The sequence below is a fragment of the Arvicanthis niloticus genome, chromosome 4 (genome assembly GCF_011762505.2).
Source record: "Arvicanthis niloticus isolate mArvNil1 chromosome 4, mArvNil1.pat.X, whole genome shotgun sequence".
Taxonomy (NCBI): Eukaryota; Metazoa; Chordata; class Mammalia; order Rodentia; family Muridae; genus Arvicanthis; species Arvicanthis niloticus.
The window spans coordinates 83,767,635-83,782,749 of record NC_047661.1 but is presented as its reverse complement, the minus strand read 5'-3'; the positions used below and the strand labels follow the sequence as shown (position 1 = coordinate 83,782,749).

Here is a 15,115-nt window from a genome sequence, read left to right as displayed (position 1 = left end):
AAAAGCCTCTTGCTTATGTCTCATCAGCTTGGTCTTGCTTCCTGTGCCCCCAAGATGACCCTCCAGGAGGGTATCTGCCCAGAGCCACGCCCCTTCATAGCTGCTTCAAGGGGAGGAAACCCAGTGGACAAGGAAGCCACCCACAGGCTTCTATGTTTAGCCAATAGTACAGACCACTCCCCTCACCCACCCAGGCAGTCAGCCAAACATGACCTCATCCTTTACTCTAGACTCCACCCTGTCCCTTGTTGCCTCCGCCCCCAGCCCTGCCTCTGCAGACAAGGGCCCAGCCTAGCCAGCAACTTGGAAATGAAGAGAAAAAGATGGGACTCCAGGCTCACAGCCAAGGTAGGCCAGTAAAGACAGGAAGCTGCCACACATGGTGCAACCTTTGACCTTTATTCATGTCCTGCCCTCCCACCAAGTAAAGTCAAATACAAGGCTACTACCCAAAGCAGAAACCCCAGTCCCTACCCTAGACTCCTCCTGTGAGCCAAAAATATATAAAGTGCTGGTGTGTAATACGGGGAAGGCCAAAGGGACTAAGAGCCCCACCCCTGGACCAACGCATCGGATGGAGGAGCCCTGCTCAGGAAAGGCAGGGCACCAGCCCGGTTCCCAGAGGCAGGGAGGAAGGGCCCAGCAGCCCCCACTTGGGGCTGGGGAAACTCATGCAGTCCTGGGCAGAAAGGAACCAAAATAGAAACAGGCAGCATGAAGTCCTACAAGGATGGAGTGGGGGAGGGTAAATTGTACCCCTGTGAAGGGAAGGGTGGGAGGGTTGGGGAGGCTTTGGGGAATTCAGAGAATGGGACAGCCCCTCCGGCGCTTATTCTTTCGGACTTGTAGGCCGGCCCGAGTGGCCATCTCAAATACCTCCCGCACCCCTTCCTTAGTCTTGGCTGAACACTCAAGGTAGCCAAAGGCGCTGATCCTGTTGGCCATATCCCGGCCTTCCTCAGATCGGACGGGCTCCTGACAACACAAGATAGAGGGTCAAAAGAAGGGGTAACTGAGCATCCTCCAGATGACCCTACAGAATTCCTAGGTCCCGCCTATCACGGGCAGTTTCCAGGCTGGGGACATAAGACCCAGGTTGCCATTTCAGAATTCTGTCTGTTCCGTCCTCCCACCCAGCCTACCCCCACAGTACCCATTCCTCCTCTGAACAAGTACCAGCTGACTCCATCCTCTTCTCTAGTCCAGTGGTTCTCAGCCTTCTAGTGCTGTGACCCTTTAATACAGTTCCTCATGTTGTAGGGACCCCCCAACTATAAAATCATTTTTTTGTTGTTACTGTTATGAACCGTAATGTAAATACACTCAGGATATCTAACATGCAACCCCAAAGGGGTCATGACCCACAGGCTGAGAATCGCTACTCTAGTCCATCCTACATAGCTATCAGAATACTTTTACTAACATACAGACTGGACGTCTGCCCCCAGTTAAAACCTTAATTAGCCGCCCAAGGTAGCCTACCTTCTTACCTTCCTCTAAATAAAGCAGTCCACTGGCTAGAGTCATTTAGCAAGTCTTTGAGTGCTCACCCCTCTGAGCCTTCTTCCCGCAGCTGCTATAATGCCCTCCCTCCCCAGGGCACTCTAGGGCACACACAGCTCCCACGCCCTCATTTTAGGATGTGGATGAGATGGTTCTTCATCTTAGTAGCCCCAACCATAAAAAACAAAAAGCCCTTGGGCATGTTGATTCTCTGACACTTCAGTTACTTACGGACCCTTCTACTTCCTCCCAACATTCGAATAGGACATCACAGTCGGCTAACACTGGCTATCAGCTGTTCCCCCATGGAGCTTGCCTCACCACCAGGGCCGCCCCACATACCTGTTTCATCTTTGCCAGCTCTCTCCTGGTATGCTCATCTTGCCTCAGGTCCTTTTTATTCCCCACTAGGATGATGGGCACATTGGGACAAAAGTGCTTCACCTCTGGAGTCCACTTCTCAGGAATGTTTTCTGCAGAGATATCCCCAAAGTGTATAGATTTAACAACAGAAGCCTGTTCTTCTAGAGCAGTCATGGAGTCTACTGAACAGGCAGTATCTTGCATAGCTCAAAGCCCCTTAGAGTGGACACCTCCAACCCCAAGGGCTACTGTCTCCATAGCAAAGGAGACTTGCAGGACCTACATGCTCCCAAGACTCCTCCACAGCCTTTGAAGATGGCAGATACCAAATGCTCTCAGTCCCTCCAAAGCCTTACCCAGGCTGTCAGGACTGTCAATGGAGAAACACATGAGGATGACGTCAGTGTCCGGGTAAGAGAGAGGCCGCAGGCGATCATAGTCTTCTTGCCCTGCTGTGTCCCACAGAGCCAGCTCCACCTGACACACAGGGCTATTGAGCAGCTAGCCTGAGGGCCCCAACCCTACCACCCTGAGGCCCTCTGAAATCACTCCTGTAAACTAACTGAACATCTTTTTACCAGTGGCTATGTGCTAGGTTGTATTGACCAGTCACAAAACCAATGATACACTTTTCTGAAATCTAAGATGGGTTTGATCTTCGTATAGAATGAGCTGCCACGAGTCAGCAGCATTTAGTTCTTAAGGCAACCCTTTGGGAGAGGTCTTTCCCTCATTCGCATTTTTGCAGTGGGGAGAGGTTAAGCCCAGAGGCAAAAGGGACTTGGCTCAGACCCCAGAGCCAGTATGTGGTTCAACCAGATAGTACATCCAGGTTTTCTAGGGCTACAATTTCACTTCCTAACTTCTGTTGGTTCCACCAGGGAAATAAATATGTAGGTGGGTGGTAAGAAAGGACATCCATAGGCCCTGTGTGACTGCAACAGGATTCCCAGGCAGGAAAGCAATCTACTCATGGCCTTCACCTGCTTGCCATCCACTTCAATGTCGGCTATGTAGTTCTCAAAGACGGTAGGGACGTAGACCTCTGGAAACTGATCTTTGCTGAAGACAATGAGGAGGCAGGTCTTCCCACAGGCACCATCACCCACAATCACCAGCTTCTTTCGGATTGCAGCCATGGCTGAAACTGACAGGCAAGAGAGAGTGGGGATTTGAAGAGGGGAAAACCAGTAAATCTAAAACCACTTTTCTAGTCACCCACCCCTCAAGCTTGCCTAGAAACCACAGCATCCGGCAAAGGAAGGGAAGGGGGCTTGCCAAGGCATGCTCTTGCTAAGAACCAATCCTACAGGCAAAAAAAGACCTTGGAATGCTGGTCAGGACAGGTCGTGCAGGACCCAGGACGCCGAAGAAGTGCTCAGGTGTACCTCCTAAAGATCTAGATTTATCTGCCTTGTCTATCAGTTTTATTTGTTGCCAGGATTTTGACAGTATTAATAATCACTAAATGCAAAGTAGAATAGATTGTCCCTCACTAGCGGTCACATCTGCCTGGTAACCAAAAAAGCCAGCTATAGGTGTTAGGATAAAGCAAGGAACACTTGTAGAGTCCCTAGGTGTTTGTCTCTCCCTGGACATGCACATACTTTGTTAGGCATTCTGAAAAAAATCTTCAGATGTCCAGCTGCCTGTTAGGTGGATGGTGGCCTTCCCATTTGAAAACAAAATAACAAAAGCCTTTATTGGGGGTGGCACACACGCATGTGGTGGTCAAAGAACAACTTTGTAGTCAGTCTTCCTTTGCATGGGTTTCCTGGAATCAATCTCAGGTAATCATGCTTGCTTAGCAAGCACCTTTGCCCACTGATCCCTCTCACTGACTCCAGGCCTTCCTACTTTGACAAATAGGAAACTGAGGCTCAGTGAGGTTTAGACAAAGTGCAGGTTTAGCTCTCAGTGCAGGGCTTGGTGATTCCGTCTGTCCGTCTAGCCTACATGGCACTTCACAGGTGAGAAGAGAATTGGAGAAACTAAGCCAGAGGCCAGGGGAAGCAGTAGGCTGGCTTCCCTGACCCACCCCATCCCTTCCCTAAAGTCTCAAGTCACACAAAGAAAGCTCAGTCCTGGCAGCTCACTGGTCAGGCAGCAGCCTGTGGGCCTGTGCCTCCCCCCCCCCCCCCCCCCCCCCCCGCGCGCCTTTCCTGGGCCTGGCAACATTCAGTCACTCAGCCCCTGACAGGGGACAATGACCACACTGTGGAGAACCACACATTTGTCGCACCATTGCTGTGACTGAGCTAAACCCACTTGGGAATCACCTCCACCCACTCTCTGGAACAGCCCCTTCCTCCTTGTGACCAGCTGACCCTTAAGTCCTGCAGACACCTCCCTGTGACTCAAGGTAAGGAGTCAGCTTCCCAGAGTTTATATGTGTCCTATAGCCCAACACACATAAACAAGCAGTTCATACCAAGCGGAGCTGACCAGGTCAGTGAGGTCTCCAGGCCTACACAGCCTGGGAGGGATAGTGCCAGCTACAGAGTAGAGAAGAATCGAAGGCTTGGGGGGGGGCAGGGCCTGGGCTGGGAGGAGCCTCAAAAGAAAAGACTAGTGAGGATCATCTAAGCTTTGACCAGGCAGGGAGCAGTTAAGAAGGGAACAGTAACCTGATCTCAGCCCCAAACTTGGCTTTTCCTTTCAGCCCTATATCCTGTCTGGCTCCACTGAACTCCTCTACTCTCTACATACACCACCTCAAACCCCAGCCTGGGCCTGCCTTTTAGGAAACAGAGTACTCCAGCCCCAGGCTGATTCTTTTCAGCATCAGTCTCCTGGGTGGTTCCCCCAACCGCTACACACACACACACACACACACACACAACTGGGATATGAGGAAAGAGGACATGAGTCACAGAGAATTTATAGGAGTTGAGTATGCACAGCCATATTTACCACCTCCCACCTCAAGGGGTTTTCCCTCGTACCCCCAAAAGACTGGGAAGAAGGCATATCTACGCATGTCTCTTTCAAAAGTGAGATCTGAAAGGTTACCCAGGTAATCCACACGGGATTTCTTCCAGCGCTCCCACCTACTCCCATTAATCCAGCCAGTCTAGCTGTATACAGGATGGCTGAGACAGCCCCAACCCAGGGTGGACAGTGTCGATGGAGCGTGATCACTTTGACACTAAACACTAGTCATGTCCCCATGCATGTGCCACGGCTGTCCCACAGCAAAAGGTGGCTGGGCATCTGATGGTGGGAGGCAGAGGCCGGAACTTCGTGGCTGGGTTGGAGCCCCCAGCTCAGAAGATTTTGCATCTAGGCTCTGTTCAAGCCAGAAGAATTGGGGACTCGGGCCAAGCCAGGACATTAGGCCCACGGCCAAAATGGCATGGATGGCCTGGCTAACACTCCCTGTGAAAGGCGGCTCCAGAGAAACTGCCCCACTAACCCTAAGAGAGACAACAAAACGTCACACAGGGCCCTGAGAGGGGTCTGGAACTTCTGGGACCTTCCCTAGAACAAGACACTAGCCCTCCTTATCCTCTTGATAATTCAGGTGATCCAACAGGCCTTTGTACTCTGCTCCCCTGAGATCTAGGCGAGGAATCACTCTTTGGGCAACACCTTTTCCTTAACTTTAAAGCCAGTAGTGAAGGAAGAGCTGGGCCCCAGCCTTCCGCCCAACCCCCTAACACTCCCAAATCTCCCAAAAGGGTAGGAGGCAGAGTTGGGGATTGGGGTGTTTTGTTTTTTTTGTTTTTTGTTTTTTGTTTTTTTTTTTTCCTTCACTCTTGGACGCTCATACACAACACAGGAGCGGGATCTTTCCTAGTCTTCTCAACCTCTTAGCTCAGATTAGCTCCAAAACCCGTCTAGGGCGGCGTCCAGACCCGCCAAGCAGTGGCAGCCCCCAATAGTCACATCCCGCCCCTCTTCCCGCCATTCCCCATCCAGGCCAGAACTCCCACCCCTAGCCAGCCTGAGGCCCTGTTTCTTACTCCCCGCCCGGAACTGGAGCGTCTGGGTTGAGTCGCTCACGGAGATCAAAGTGTGTCCCTGGCCCAGCTAGGGAAGTCCGGAAAGGCAAGATTCAGAAAGGGAAGAGGCTCTGGGCTATGGTTCGAGAGCTCAGGAGGCGAGAGCGCCTGCGGGGCGCTCTCCCATGCCTGGCCCGGAACCCCCACCCCCCAGCCGCTCCCGGAGCGATCTGGGACCTGGGAAAGTGCTCTCCTCCGAGGTCGGTTCCCACGACGCCTTGCCACCCACCAGCTGGGGCCCCGGTACCTTCTGCTCCACCGCCTCCAGCTGCGCGGCCGGTGCCGGAGGCTGAGACTGACCCCGGCCCCGCCCCACTCTCCAGCACCGCTCCGGGGCGGGTCCATCAAGGGGAGGGGGGTCGACGGGGCTGGCCCTTAGCTTGGCCCGCCTCCGCTCTGGGCCCCAGGCAGCCGCAGGTCACCCCCGCAGAGGACCCGGCATGGGGCGTGGAGCTGGAGGGACGGTGCCCCGAGATGTCTGGATTGCTGGGTGGTGAGCGGGCGGGTGGGACCCCGGAGGGCTCGGCTTCTGCCCCATTTCCAACCCGTGGGGGGAGGACCTGCTTCGGGAAAGTTGAGCGGCTCCCAGGGTGGGGTCAGCGAGGGCCACTGCTGCCCTCGCGTGGCCAAGCAGCCCTCGAAGCTCCAGTATCTCCTACACCCTAGCCGTGACCGACCGAGGGGACGGGTTATACAGAAGCTGCCCACTCTCTTCTCCAGGAATCACTGAAGAATGTGCTACGTGACGCTATCCGGAGCCTTGGAGGCCTTTTGTGATCTGCAGTCCCCAGCCACCATCGCCTTACAAGTCCCTTCCTTCCTTCGCCGGGAATTTCCCCTACGTCTTGTTAAGAGCACACTCACTCCTGGAAGTGCTTCCTCAGCTGGAAACTGACCTCATACTCCTATTGTATTGTTGTGCTGTTGATCCCAATCTGACGTGTTATTACCTGATCATATATCTCCTTCCTTTTAAAGGGCCAAAGAAGTGGGTGTATAAGGAAGTCTACCAATATTTTATTCGCTAGTGCTGGATATTTTAAACATACAGTCTCTAACTCTGGAATAAGTTCACCTGTTCCCTTTTGCCTTCAGAGCAAGTGGCACCCAGAGAAGTTGTTTCTCCACAGTTTGTGATAGCAGGAATTTACAGTGAGGCGAGCCATGATGACACACAAGAAACAAAGGCAGATGGATCTCTGTGAGTTAGTTCCAGGCCATCCTGGGCTAAATCAATCAGTCAAATTTACAGTCAGGCCTGTGGGGCACCCAGGCAGGTACTGGCTCCCTGCTGCCTGCCATGCTCCCCCTCCAACCTGTCCTCTGCACCATCCAACCAACCTCTGCTCATCATAGATTTGCTAGAATAAATGCATGTCATATGGAGTCTACTGCAGGTACAGTTGGTCTGGTAGTTCATGTCTGTAATCCCAACACTCCCGAGGGAGCCGAGTTACCACAAATTCCAGTCCAACATAGACTATGGAGTGAAGCTGTCTCAAATTCAGGCAGACACATATATAGACACTGAGGGTTGGAAGCATTTGATAAATCAGATAACTGAGGTGAAGGGCACTTTGGCCACCAGGCCTCTGAATTCATTCAGTAAACATCAGTTGAATGTGAACTGAAAGCTATGCAGTAACCATGAATTTCTGCCTTCAGAAAACTTACAAAACATAAATAAAAATAAATAAACTTACAGTCTAAATGAAGAACACAGACAATCAAACATAGCTAACAGTTCCTGAAGCTGTATTACATGAAACTTGCCCACCCCACCCACACTATGTTTAGTTCTTACAAGGCAGTATTGTTATCTACATTTTACTGAGACATGGAGACTCAGAAAAGTTACAGTGTTTTGGGGTCAAAACACTCAGACTTAAGAGTCCCTGCTCTTGGGGCTAGAGAGATTGCTCATGGTTAAAAGCACTGGCTGCTTTTCCAGAGGACCTCAGTTCAATTCCCAGCACCCACATGGCAGCTCACAGCTGTCTATAACTCCAGTTTCAGGGAATTCCAGTTCCGACACCCTCATACAGACATACGTGCAGGCAAAACACCAATGCAAATTAAAAAAAAAAATAGAGTTCCTGCCCTCAATAGCTACTTCCCATTGGCTCCTCCTACAGACAGTTATAATCCTAGAGGTAATTGCCCTGGCAGCATACAGGAGCTGTGGGATACTCAGCCCTGGAGAACAGATGAACTAGTCAAGAAAAGGTAGTGTGGGATATAAAATAAGTTGGAGCTATGACAATAAGCCACAGAGTTTGGAGGCAGGAGGTAGTAAAGCTAGAGAAACAGTAGCTGGATCACCTTGTGAAGGTTCTTAGCTCAGGACTTTAACCTTAGTTCTGTTCTGGGCATAACAATGAGTCACTGAAGTTAGGAAGTTGGTATAATAAAGGGCTGATGTGGTGATGAGGAAGGCAGAAAAGAAATAAAGATAAATATGAAAGATCAACAGTATAGTCACACATCTCTTAATAGAGATGTTATAAGAATTGTTGCTAGGGAATTTCATCATTGTGTGAATAGCAGTAAGTGTACTTACACAAACCAAGATAGTACAGCCTAGGACACAGCTTGGCTACATTGTATATACACCATCATATAAGAGATGGTACAGCCTAAGACACAGCTCAGCTACATTGTATATACCATCATCTAGATAGCTGATTTACTGAAACATTACATGGACTACCTGACTGAAGTAGACCAGAATTGTGAAGATACATAAACCAGGTGTGATCAACTGCTGGATTACTAACCTGAGCAGCCATGATGGTGCCCACTGAAAGGAAGAAGCAGGAGAATTATTATTTATGGGGGAAATTGTGAATTCAGTTTAAGGTGTGTGGACTGGAAGCACCAGAGTTCTGTGGAGAAGATGGCTGAGAGATAGCTGGGATGTGTGGGCTCAAAGCTCAGCAAAGGTTTGGGCTACACACCCAGGCTTGGCAGATATCCACAGATGGAAGAAGCCACAGATGGGGCCACTCGTGGCAAGTATGTGGAGTGGGAAAAGGGGACAGCAGAAGAATCTGGGCAAGCCATATTTTTAGGAATGTTTTGGTGTTCTTTCCATTGCCCACTTTTCAGGTTCTGGTCAAAGCAAATAATGACACACACGTTCATCCATCTGGTTTATTTGCCAGTTGCTGTAATTTTGGATCTAGTGGGCATCCCTTTGTCAAACGGCCACTTGAGAATCAGGGACACAACTTCTGTGTTTGGGATGGAGAAGGGTGGTAATGGAGACGCTGGGGTGGCAGTGAGAGAGATGGGGCTGAGCCCCATCAGGAGTAACTGCTGCCTGGCCCTCCCAGGGGGATGACGAAGACCGAGATGTCATCCCCGGAACCCAGCTTGTTGTTTGGGAGACGCCAGCCACGGTCCCGGGGGATTCCCCGGGCCCCCAGGACCAGAGCTTGGGCCAGAGCTGTATACCTGCCAGAAGTACATGTGTACATTCATGTACCAATACGTATATGAGAAGACAGATACACAGGCCCAAATGTGGGTCTCCAAGCTTTGTTTCCCTTTGCCCCTTCCTTCACCAGGACTAACCCCCCAACACTTTGCCAGGCAACCTCCTACCTGCTGGCATCATTGGGCTCATAAGCTGACAGCACCCTGTCCACAGTGGCAGCTACCTCAGTGTCATTGGTCACATCCCACAAGCCATCTGTTCCCAGGACCAGCACATCATCTGGACAGTGTTCATACTGTGTCAGATCATACACTCGTACCTGGTAGGTAAAGAAAGAGAGGACTGAGGTGTTAAGGAGGAAGGGAAGTTGGAGATCAAAGGGCCTGTGGTAAAGCCAGTCAGAGCATCCTAAAAGAAAGAAGGCGTGCTCACTTCAGGAAAGCAGGAGAGGAAAGGCTTGATGGGCAGAGTCGAACTGCAGACCTTAAGGTTGTGGTCTCCCAAGCCCCGTGTCACCCCGATAGTAGCCATTACTCGGGCCTGGGGAAATGAGAAAGAACGCCACTATTTAGTTCCTCTCTCAGACTCGCTGAAACCATAGACTCCTCCCACACATACTGCTTGGTGAAACCTCCACTTCCCTGGCCAAGCTGTGATGGCTCTTCCTGCCCTCTCCTACCTCTACCTCGGGGGTTTTACCTTTTTGCCCTCCCCACAGACCAGAGGAAATCTGAGATCCTCCAGCTCAATCTTTTTGTAGGCCCTGAGGAGGGAGGAGTAGAGGACGCATCACCCAGGTGGCAAAGCAAACCCCACACACAAACCCTTCCAGAAAGGGCCATCTTTCCCAGCTTCCAGCCTGACCCAGCTTCCAGCTTCCACCTTACTGCTGGTGAGGGGCTGGTTGTCTTGCAATGGGAACGGCCCCAGCTCTGAGGGAAGTTACCAGCCAGTCATATTCTGGTCCCTGTACAGCATCCTCTGCCCTAGTTCCTTGGGCTGAACTCTTCGGGGAAATTCAAGGTGGGTGAACTCACCGCCCAGCAGTTCTGGTTTCAGGAAGCCCTGAGTTTGGGAGGGGCCAGATGGGAGAGAGGCCAGTTCATTCATATCACACCCTTATACAACATGTGGCTGTTAAATTATAACAGATCCTTAAAGTTTACTGCAGGACACACACTCCTCTAATATTAATATGAATGAACTCATTCACCACTCACAAAGGCCGGTGAAGCACAAACCATTGAGTAAGGAACTTGTCAGGGGTCACCCAATTAGCACTGTAGGATTCATCCCCAGGTAATCAGGATAGAGAGACCACACAAGAGGATGCACTAAGATAACACCCTTGCTCTGGCCTTTGTTATTCCCAGCCCCCACCTTCCTTCCTGGGGCTACAATGATAGCCCATGCTCCTTCCTGCCACATCCACTCTCCAGTTCATCCAGCACTCCACTGTCCACACAGTACCTTCCCAGGAAGTTCCCAGTGGGAAGCTTTGAGAGGCCTGAGAGGAAAGACTAGGGACAGGAACTTTAGCCCCTACTTACAAGCAGCTGCAGACGCTGGCGCTCTGTCTCTGGTGTGAACTCCCGGGACATTGGAATGATTTCACCATTCCGGACAATGATGGCCCTGCCCAGAGACAGAAAGGATTTGGACCTGGCTTTCTCCGTCTAAGTGGAGAATTCCATGCAGGAGGACCAGGCCCTCCCCATAATGAACCTGATGGTTCCTTCCTGGATCCTCATCTCTCCATCCCCTGTGAGTAAGTCCAGCCTTTCCTTTTATCTATCATCTTACTGATCACTGCAGTCTTTAATCCTTAAGCCACCACCCCTGGCTCTCTGCATTCCCCTCATCCTGGAGAGTGTCGCCCCTTATTCAGCCACTCTCAAAGCCCCCTTTCCACTCACCTGCTGTCACCTGCATTAGCCACATACATCTTGCCTAGCAGGTACACCACCACCAGTGCACAACAGCCCCCTTCCACATGATGGCCACGCCGCTCCCGAGCCATCTGCTCATCCTGCCAGGTGAGGAAGGGTCAAAGGGAACAGAAAAACCTGCAACTCACAGTCGCCTGCCCTACTCCGCACCTCTCCAGGCCAGACTGGAAGAGAAGTGGACTGCATAGGCTAACAGTCTCTCAAAGGCAGTGTGGATTCTGGGGTTCACCCACCCACCTCCACCTCACAGTGTTGGCTTGAGTGCCTTCTTAGCACATTATTGGCACAGGCCACCCACTCACCATGAGCTGGAAGGCGTTCTCAATGGCCCCTACTACCAGGCTGTCGTGGGTTACTTCCTTCTGTGGAGACCAGCAAGACTGAGGGCTAACCAACTGTGAAGTACTAGAGACAGCCGGGGTTCCCGCAGTGGATGGAAGACAGAGAGGAGGTGGCAAAGGGTCCTGGAGAATCTCTACTAGATCCTTTAGCTGTTCCCGGATGTGGCGATGCAGGAGCCGGGAAGCCATTTCAGCAGCCCCACCCCCAGCGTGCCCATCAAACAGGCCCCAGTAGTAAAAGCAGAATCCCTGGTGAAGAAAAAGTTAGAAGTCAGTGGGGACAGAGGGTGATAGGGCAGAACAACCCTGTAAGCGGTCATATAAACATCACATGGGAGATCTGAGTGTGATATTAAGGCGATTTAGATTTATTCACTTATTCAGGCACAGCCTACTGTGTCAAGAGAAAGAGGAGCTAAGTTCAAATATGAAGAATGCAAAGATCAGTACTGATTAGTTAAATCATCCATAAATACATGAGCATCCACATATGAAATGGAATAGTAAACTTTCCTAGCAGAACTAACAGACTCGAAGCCACTTAGGACTTCTGTGACACAGGGAGAACCTCCACACATCTATTTAGAACCAATGCCTGAAACCCCTGGGGAGAGGTGTCACCACATCTCTGGAGGTTAGGAAAGGGAATGAAGTATTACCTGGTTATGGCTCCGCTCCTTAGAGGCCCCTGTAATGCTCCTCCGGCTCTCCACATACACGACCTCGCAGCAAGCCTGGTCCTCATTGTGCCTGCTCTTGCCAGCATTGATGACCCTGCCAGGCCAGAGTGTCCCACGCCAGGTTAGACACCAGACCAGGTCCTGGAATGACCCCCACCTTAGACATACACACATCCTCTCCTGCTCGCTGGCCAAGCTGAAAAAGGTCACAGCTGCCTGGGCTTCAAGCCAGAGGGAAGAGGAGAAGGCAGGGCCAGCAAGAAGTACTGTCTGGTGGCAGAATGTACAGCCTCATAGAAAGGCCCGTAACAGTGACTGCCTGCCTCAGTTCCTCCATCCTTAGCAAAAGAGGCTTTCTGGAGGGTGGTGCTGGGGTTGTGTGGCCAGACAGGAACAGTAAGCTTTACTCTTCTGCCAGTCAAAATTCTACATCCCACCTCCAATCTCAACCAGCTGAGATAGTGACTCATGGGCACATTCACCTTCATGGGCACGGGCACATTCACCCTCATCCTAAAACGACCCAGTCAAAGTTTCGGTCTTCCTTAGAGTGGGGAAGTGCTCCGGCTCAAATAGGGTATGTTAGACCCACCTGGACTGGGAAGGAATCTCATAGGTACAAAACCCTTAAATGCGGGAAGCTAAGAGAGAAGGTGCGGGGCTACCCACTACCTTCCTCCACGACCTCAATGCCCCCATCTCCCTGGTGGCTTGGCTTGGCTTTCCCTGAAGATGATTAAAAAATATGCAGGTTCTGAAGCACGTTGCCTCTTGGGCTGTGTCCTACCAGCACCTGTCTACAGACCCACAACCAAAGGGAACCGTGGCGCTCTGCGGGTGGACCCCTCCCCCGCCCGGGAAGCCAGAGGCCTTCTGGTGTCGCGGGCTATTTCTGGGTGTGGAGGGGGAGGGGACCGGTAAGAAGAACAGGGAACTGGAGCGCTGGGGCCAGGAAGCGGGTGAGCGAGTCTTTCCACCCGCGATCTCCCTGGCAAAGGGAACTAGTCCTTCTCAAACCTCCCCTCCCTTAGCCTGTGAACCGCGGGCCGCGACTGAGCACCAGCCAACTCATCCTCGGCGGTGTTCCCTGCACCCTCCCTGGGAGGGGACTGTCCTGAGCCAGCAAGGGGGAGGTTGGGCAAGGTCCTGAAGAAGGTTGTGGAGGTTGCACCCCGTTCGGGGGATGGCTGGGAGGGGTGCAGGTTCCTGGGATGATCCCCGGAGCGTCGTGCGGCGGGAGACGCATCCCAGCAGTCGGGATGTGTCTCCTGGGAGAATGGGAGTCCCATCCTCATCTGGGAGCCCCGGGGGCGCTCACTCGGCATAGCCTGTGCTCCAGGGCAGGCGGCGACCGGTGTCTGGGGGGCTTTGCACAGCCCGGTCTGCGTGGTCGTCGGCGCGTCGCAGTCCCCCGGGGCTCAGCTGCAGAAAGGTGGGTCGAGAGAAGCTCACTGGAGTCTCCAAGGTCTTCTGGGGCCCGCCGACCTCGTTCCCAGGCTTTTTCCGGGGGCTCTTAGGTGTTTCTGGGGCAGCGAGAGGCGCTGAGGTAGCGTTGGCCAGATCTGGGGACTTGGAGCGCTGGGAAGAAGTGCCACTCGAGCTCACCAGGTGCGCCACGGCCGAGCGCACCCGGTTTAGCATGCTGCCTCCGTGCCCCGCCCTCGGCCGTGGCCCCGCCCCGGAGAGGCCCCGCCCCGGAGAGGCCCCGCCCCTAGGGCGCCAGGTGGGCGGTACCCTCTCTGGGTCCTTGACAAACTTCCCCAGGCTCTAGGCCACCCGGGGAACCGCCCCACCCGCTCCTCGCCTCTTCTCCTCCGTATCCCTGCTTTGTCCCGCCAGAGGGGAAGGGTTTATTGTGGGAAGGAAGCGGAACGAAGGAAACATTTCAGTCGTGCTGTAGGTTAGACATCCGCTAAATGTAGTCCGCTAGAATCTGCCCATTATGACGAGGGCGGGAGAGGCAGCTTCCTCGCGCTGGGTTCGGGGTGGGCCAACCAACATGCAGTGTTATGGAGCTGATGACTTCAGAGCGAAACATCCTCTTGGGTGTGAAGGGCTTGGTGTGACAACACTTCAGGTTAAGGCTGCTGAATCAAGAGCAGAGAGAGCTGGTGCGAGTCGCGGTGCTAACCAGGCCGGCAGCCCACTACCAGTCACCTGAAGGCACTATTCTCTCTAAAGGTCACCTCCGCGTTCAAGAGAACCATTGTCATTCCCATCCCACTTTCTCAGAACCGTCCCCCCATATTTAGATTTCTGCTGGCCAGTTAATAAAGCTAACGACATAATAAATAAATACGACTATTGAGGGCTTGCTACACTAGGTCCTCTATAAGGCACGTTCTAGTCATTAGGTCACTACACCAACGATGCAAAGAGAGCTACACCCATTTTACAGCTGAAGTAGGAGTAGACAATCTCCTGTTCTTTTACTAGACTTGCCTAAGATTCACACAGCCACTTAGAGATTCATACTCAAAAAAAGAAAGAAAGAAATTCATACTCATGTCAGAACCTGGTTTCTCTGGATTAGGAAAAAGGCGCAGAGGGGAGTGGGACTCCTAAATTCCCACCCTCTGGGGTTGCCAGCAGAAAAGGGATGCTGAGCAAATTCTCTGGCTACCGCCAGGGGGAGGCAAAGGCCAGGCGAAAATCTTGTCTGGGTCGCAGTTTCCCACTATTTGGACCCAGCACAGATGGGCTGTTTTTCTGTCTTTTTTCAAGGGAAGGATTACTGTCCCGACTCAGAAAGAATTTTGTCCTTTTACTTGGGCTTAGAGAATTGATCACTACTCGCTCCCTCATCTATTCCCAACACACAGTTTAACAGAAGTCA

The 15,115-nt window shown here is 52.2% G+C and overlaps 2 protein-coding genes across 4 annotated transcripts; both read right to left on the bottom strand.

Annotated features, from left to right (window-relative positions):
- Window positions 1-378: 378 nt before the first annotated feature.
- On the bottom strand, window positions 379-6,280 carry Rhoc (ras homolog family member C). Of its 3 annotated transcripts, none has more exons than XM_034500291.2 (5): window positions 6,118-6,280; window positions 2,850-3,013; window positions 2,223-2,343; window positions 1,846-1,976; window positions 379-975 (listed from the first exon to the last, which is right to left on the bottom strand). In XM_034500291.2, exons 2-5 carry the CDS (start codon window positions 3,003-3,005, stop codon window positions 802-804), a joined length of 582 nt encoding a protein of 193 aa, XP_034356182.1. In that variant the 5' UTR covers window positions 3,006-3,013; window positions 6,118-6,280; the 3' UTR covers window positions 379-801. The 3 variants fall into 3 exon arrangements, with proteins under 3 accessions (XP_034356182.1, XP_034356183.1, XP_076789174.1); XM_034500292.2 differs by having other exon boundaries at window positions 6,100-6,201; XM_076933059.1 differs by having other exon boundaries at window positions 6,048-6,158.
- Window positions 6,281-9,005: 2,725 nt separating this feature from the next.
- Ppm1j (protein phosphatase, Mg2+/Mn2+ dependent 1J) lies at window positions 9,006-14,488 on the bottom strand. Its single transcript, XM_034500290.2, has 10 exons — window positions 13,598-14,488; window positions 12,259-12,373; window positions 11,561-11,848; window positions 11,226-11,338; window positions 10,860-10,944; window positions 10,256-10,374; window positions 10,009-10,072; window positions 9,742-9,849; window positions 9,477-9,628; window positions 9,006-9,326 (listed from the first exon to the last, which is right to left on the bottom strand). Exons 1-10 carry the CDS (start codon window positions 13,918-13,920, stop codon window positions 9,176-9,178), a joined length of 1,518 nt encoding a protein of 505 aa, XP_034356181.1. The 5' UTR covers window positions 13,921-14,488; the 3' UTR covers window positions 9,006-9,175.
- Window positions 14,489-15,115: the final 627 nt, after the last annotated feature.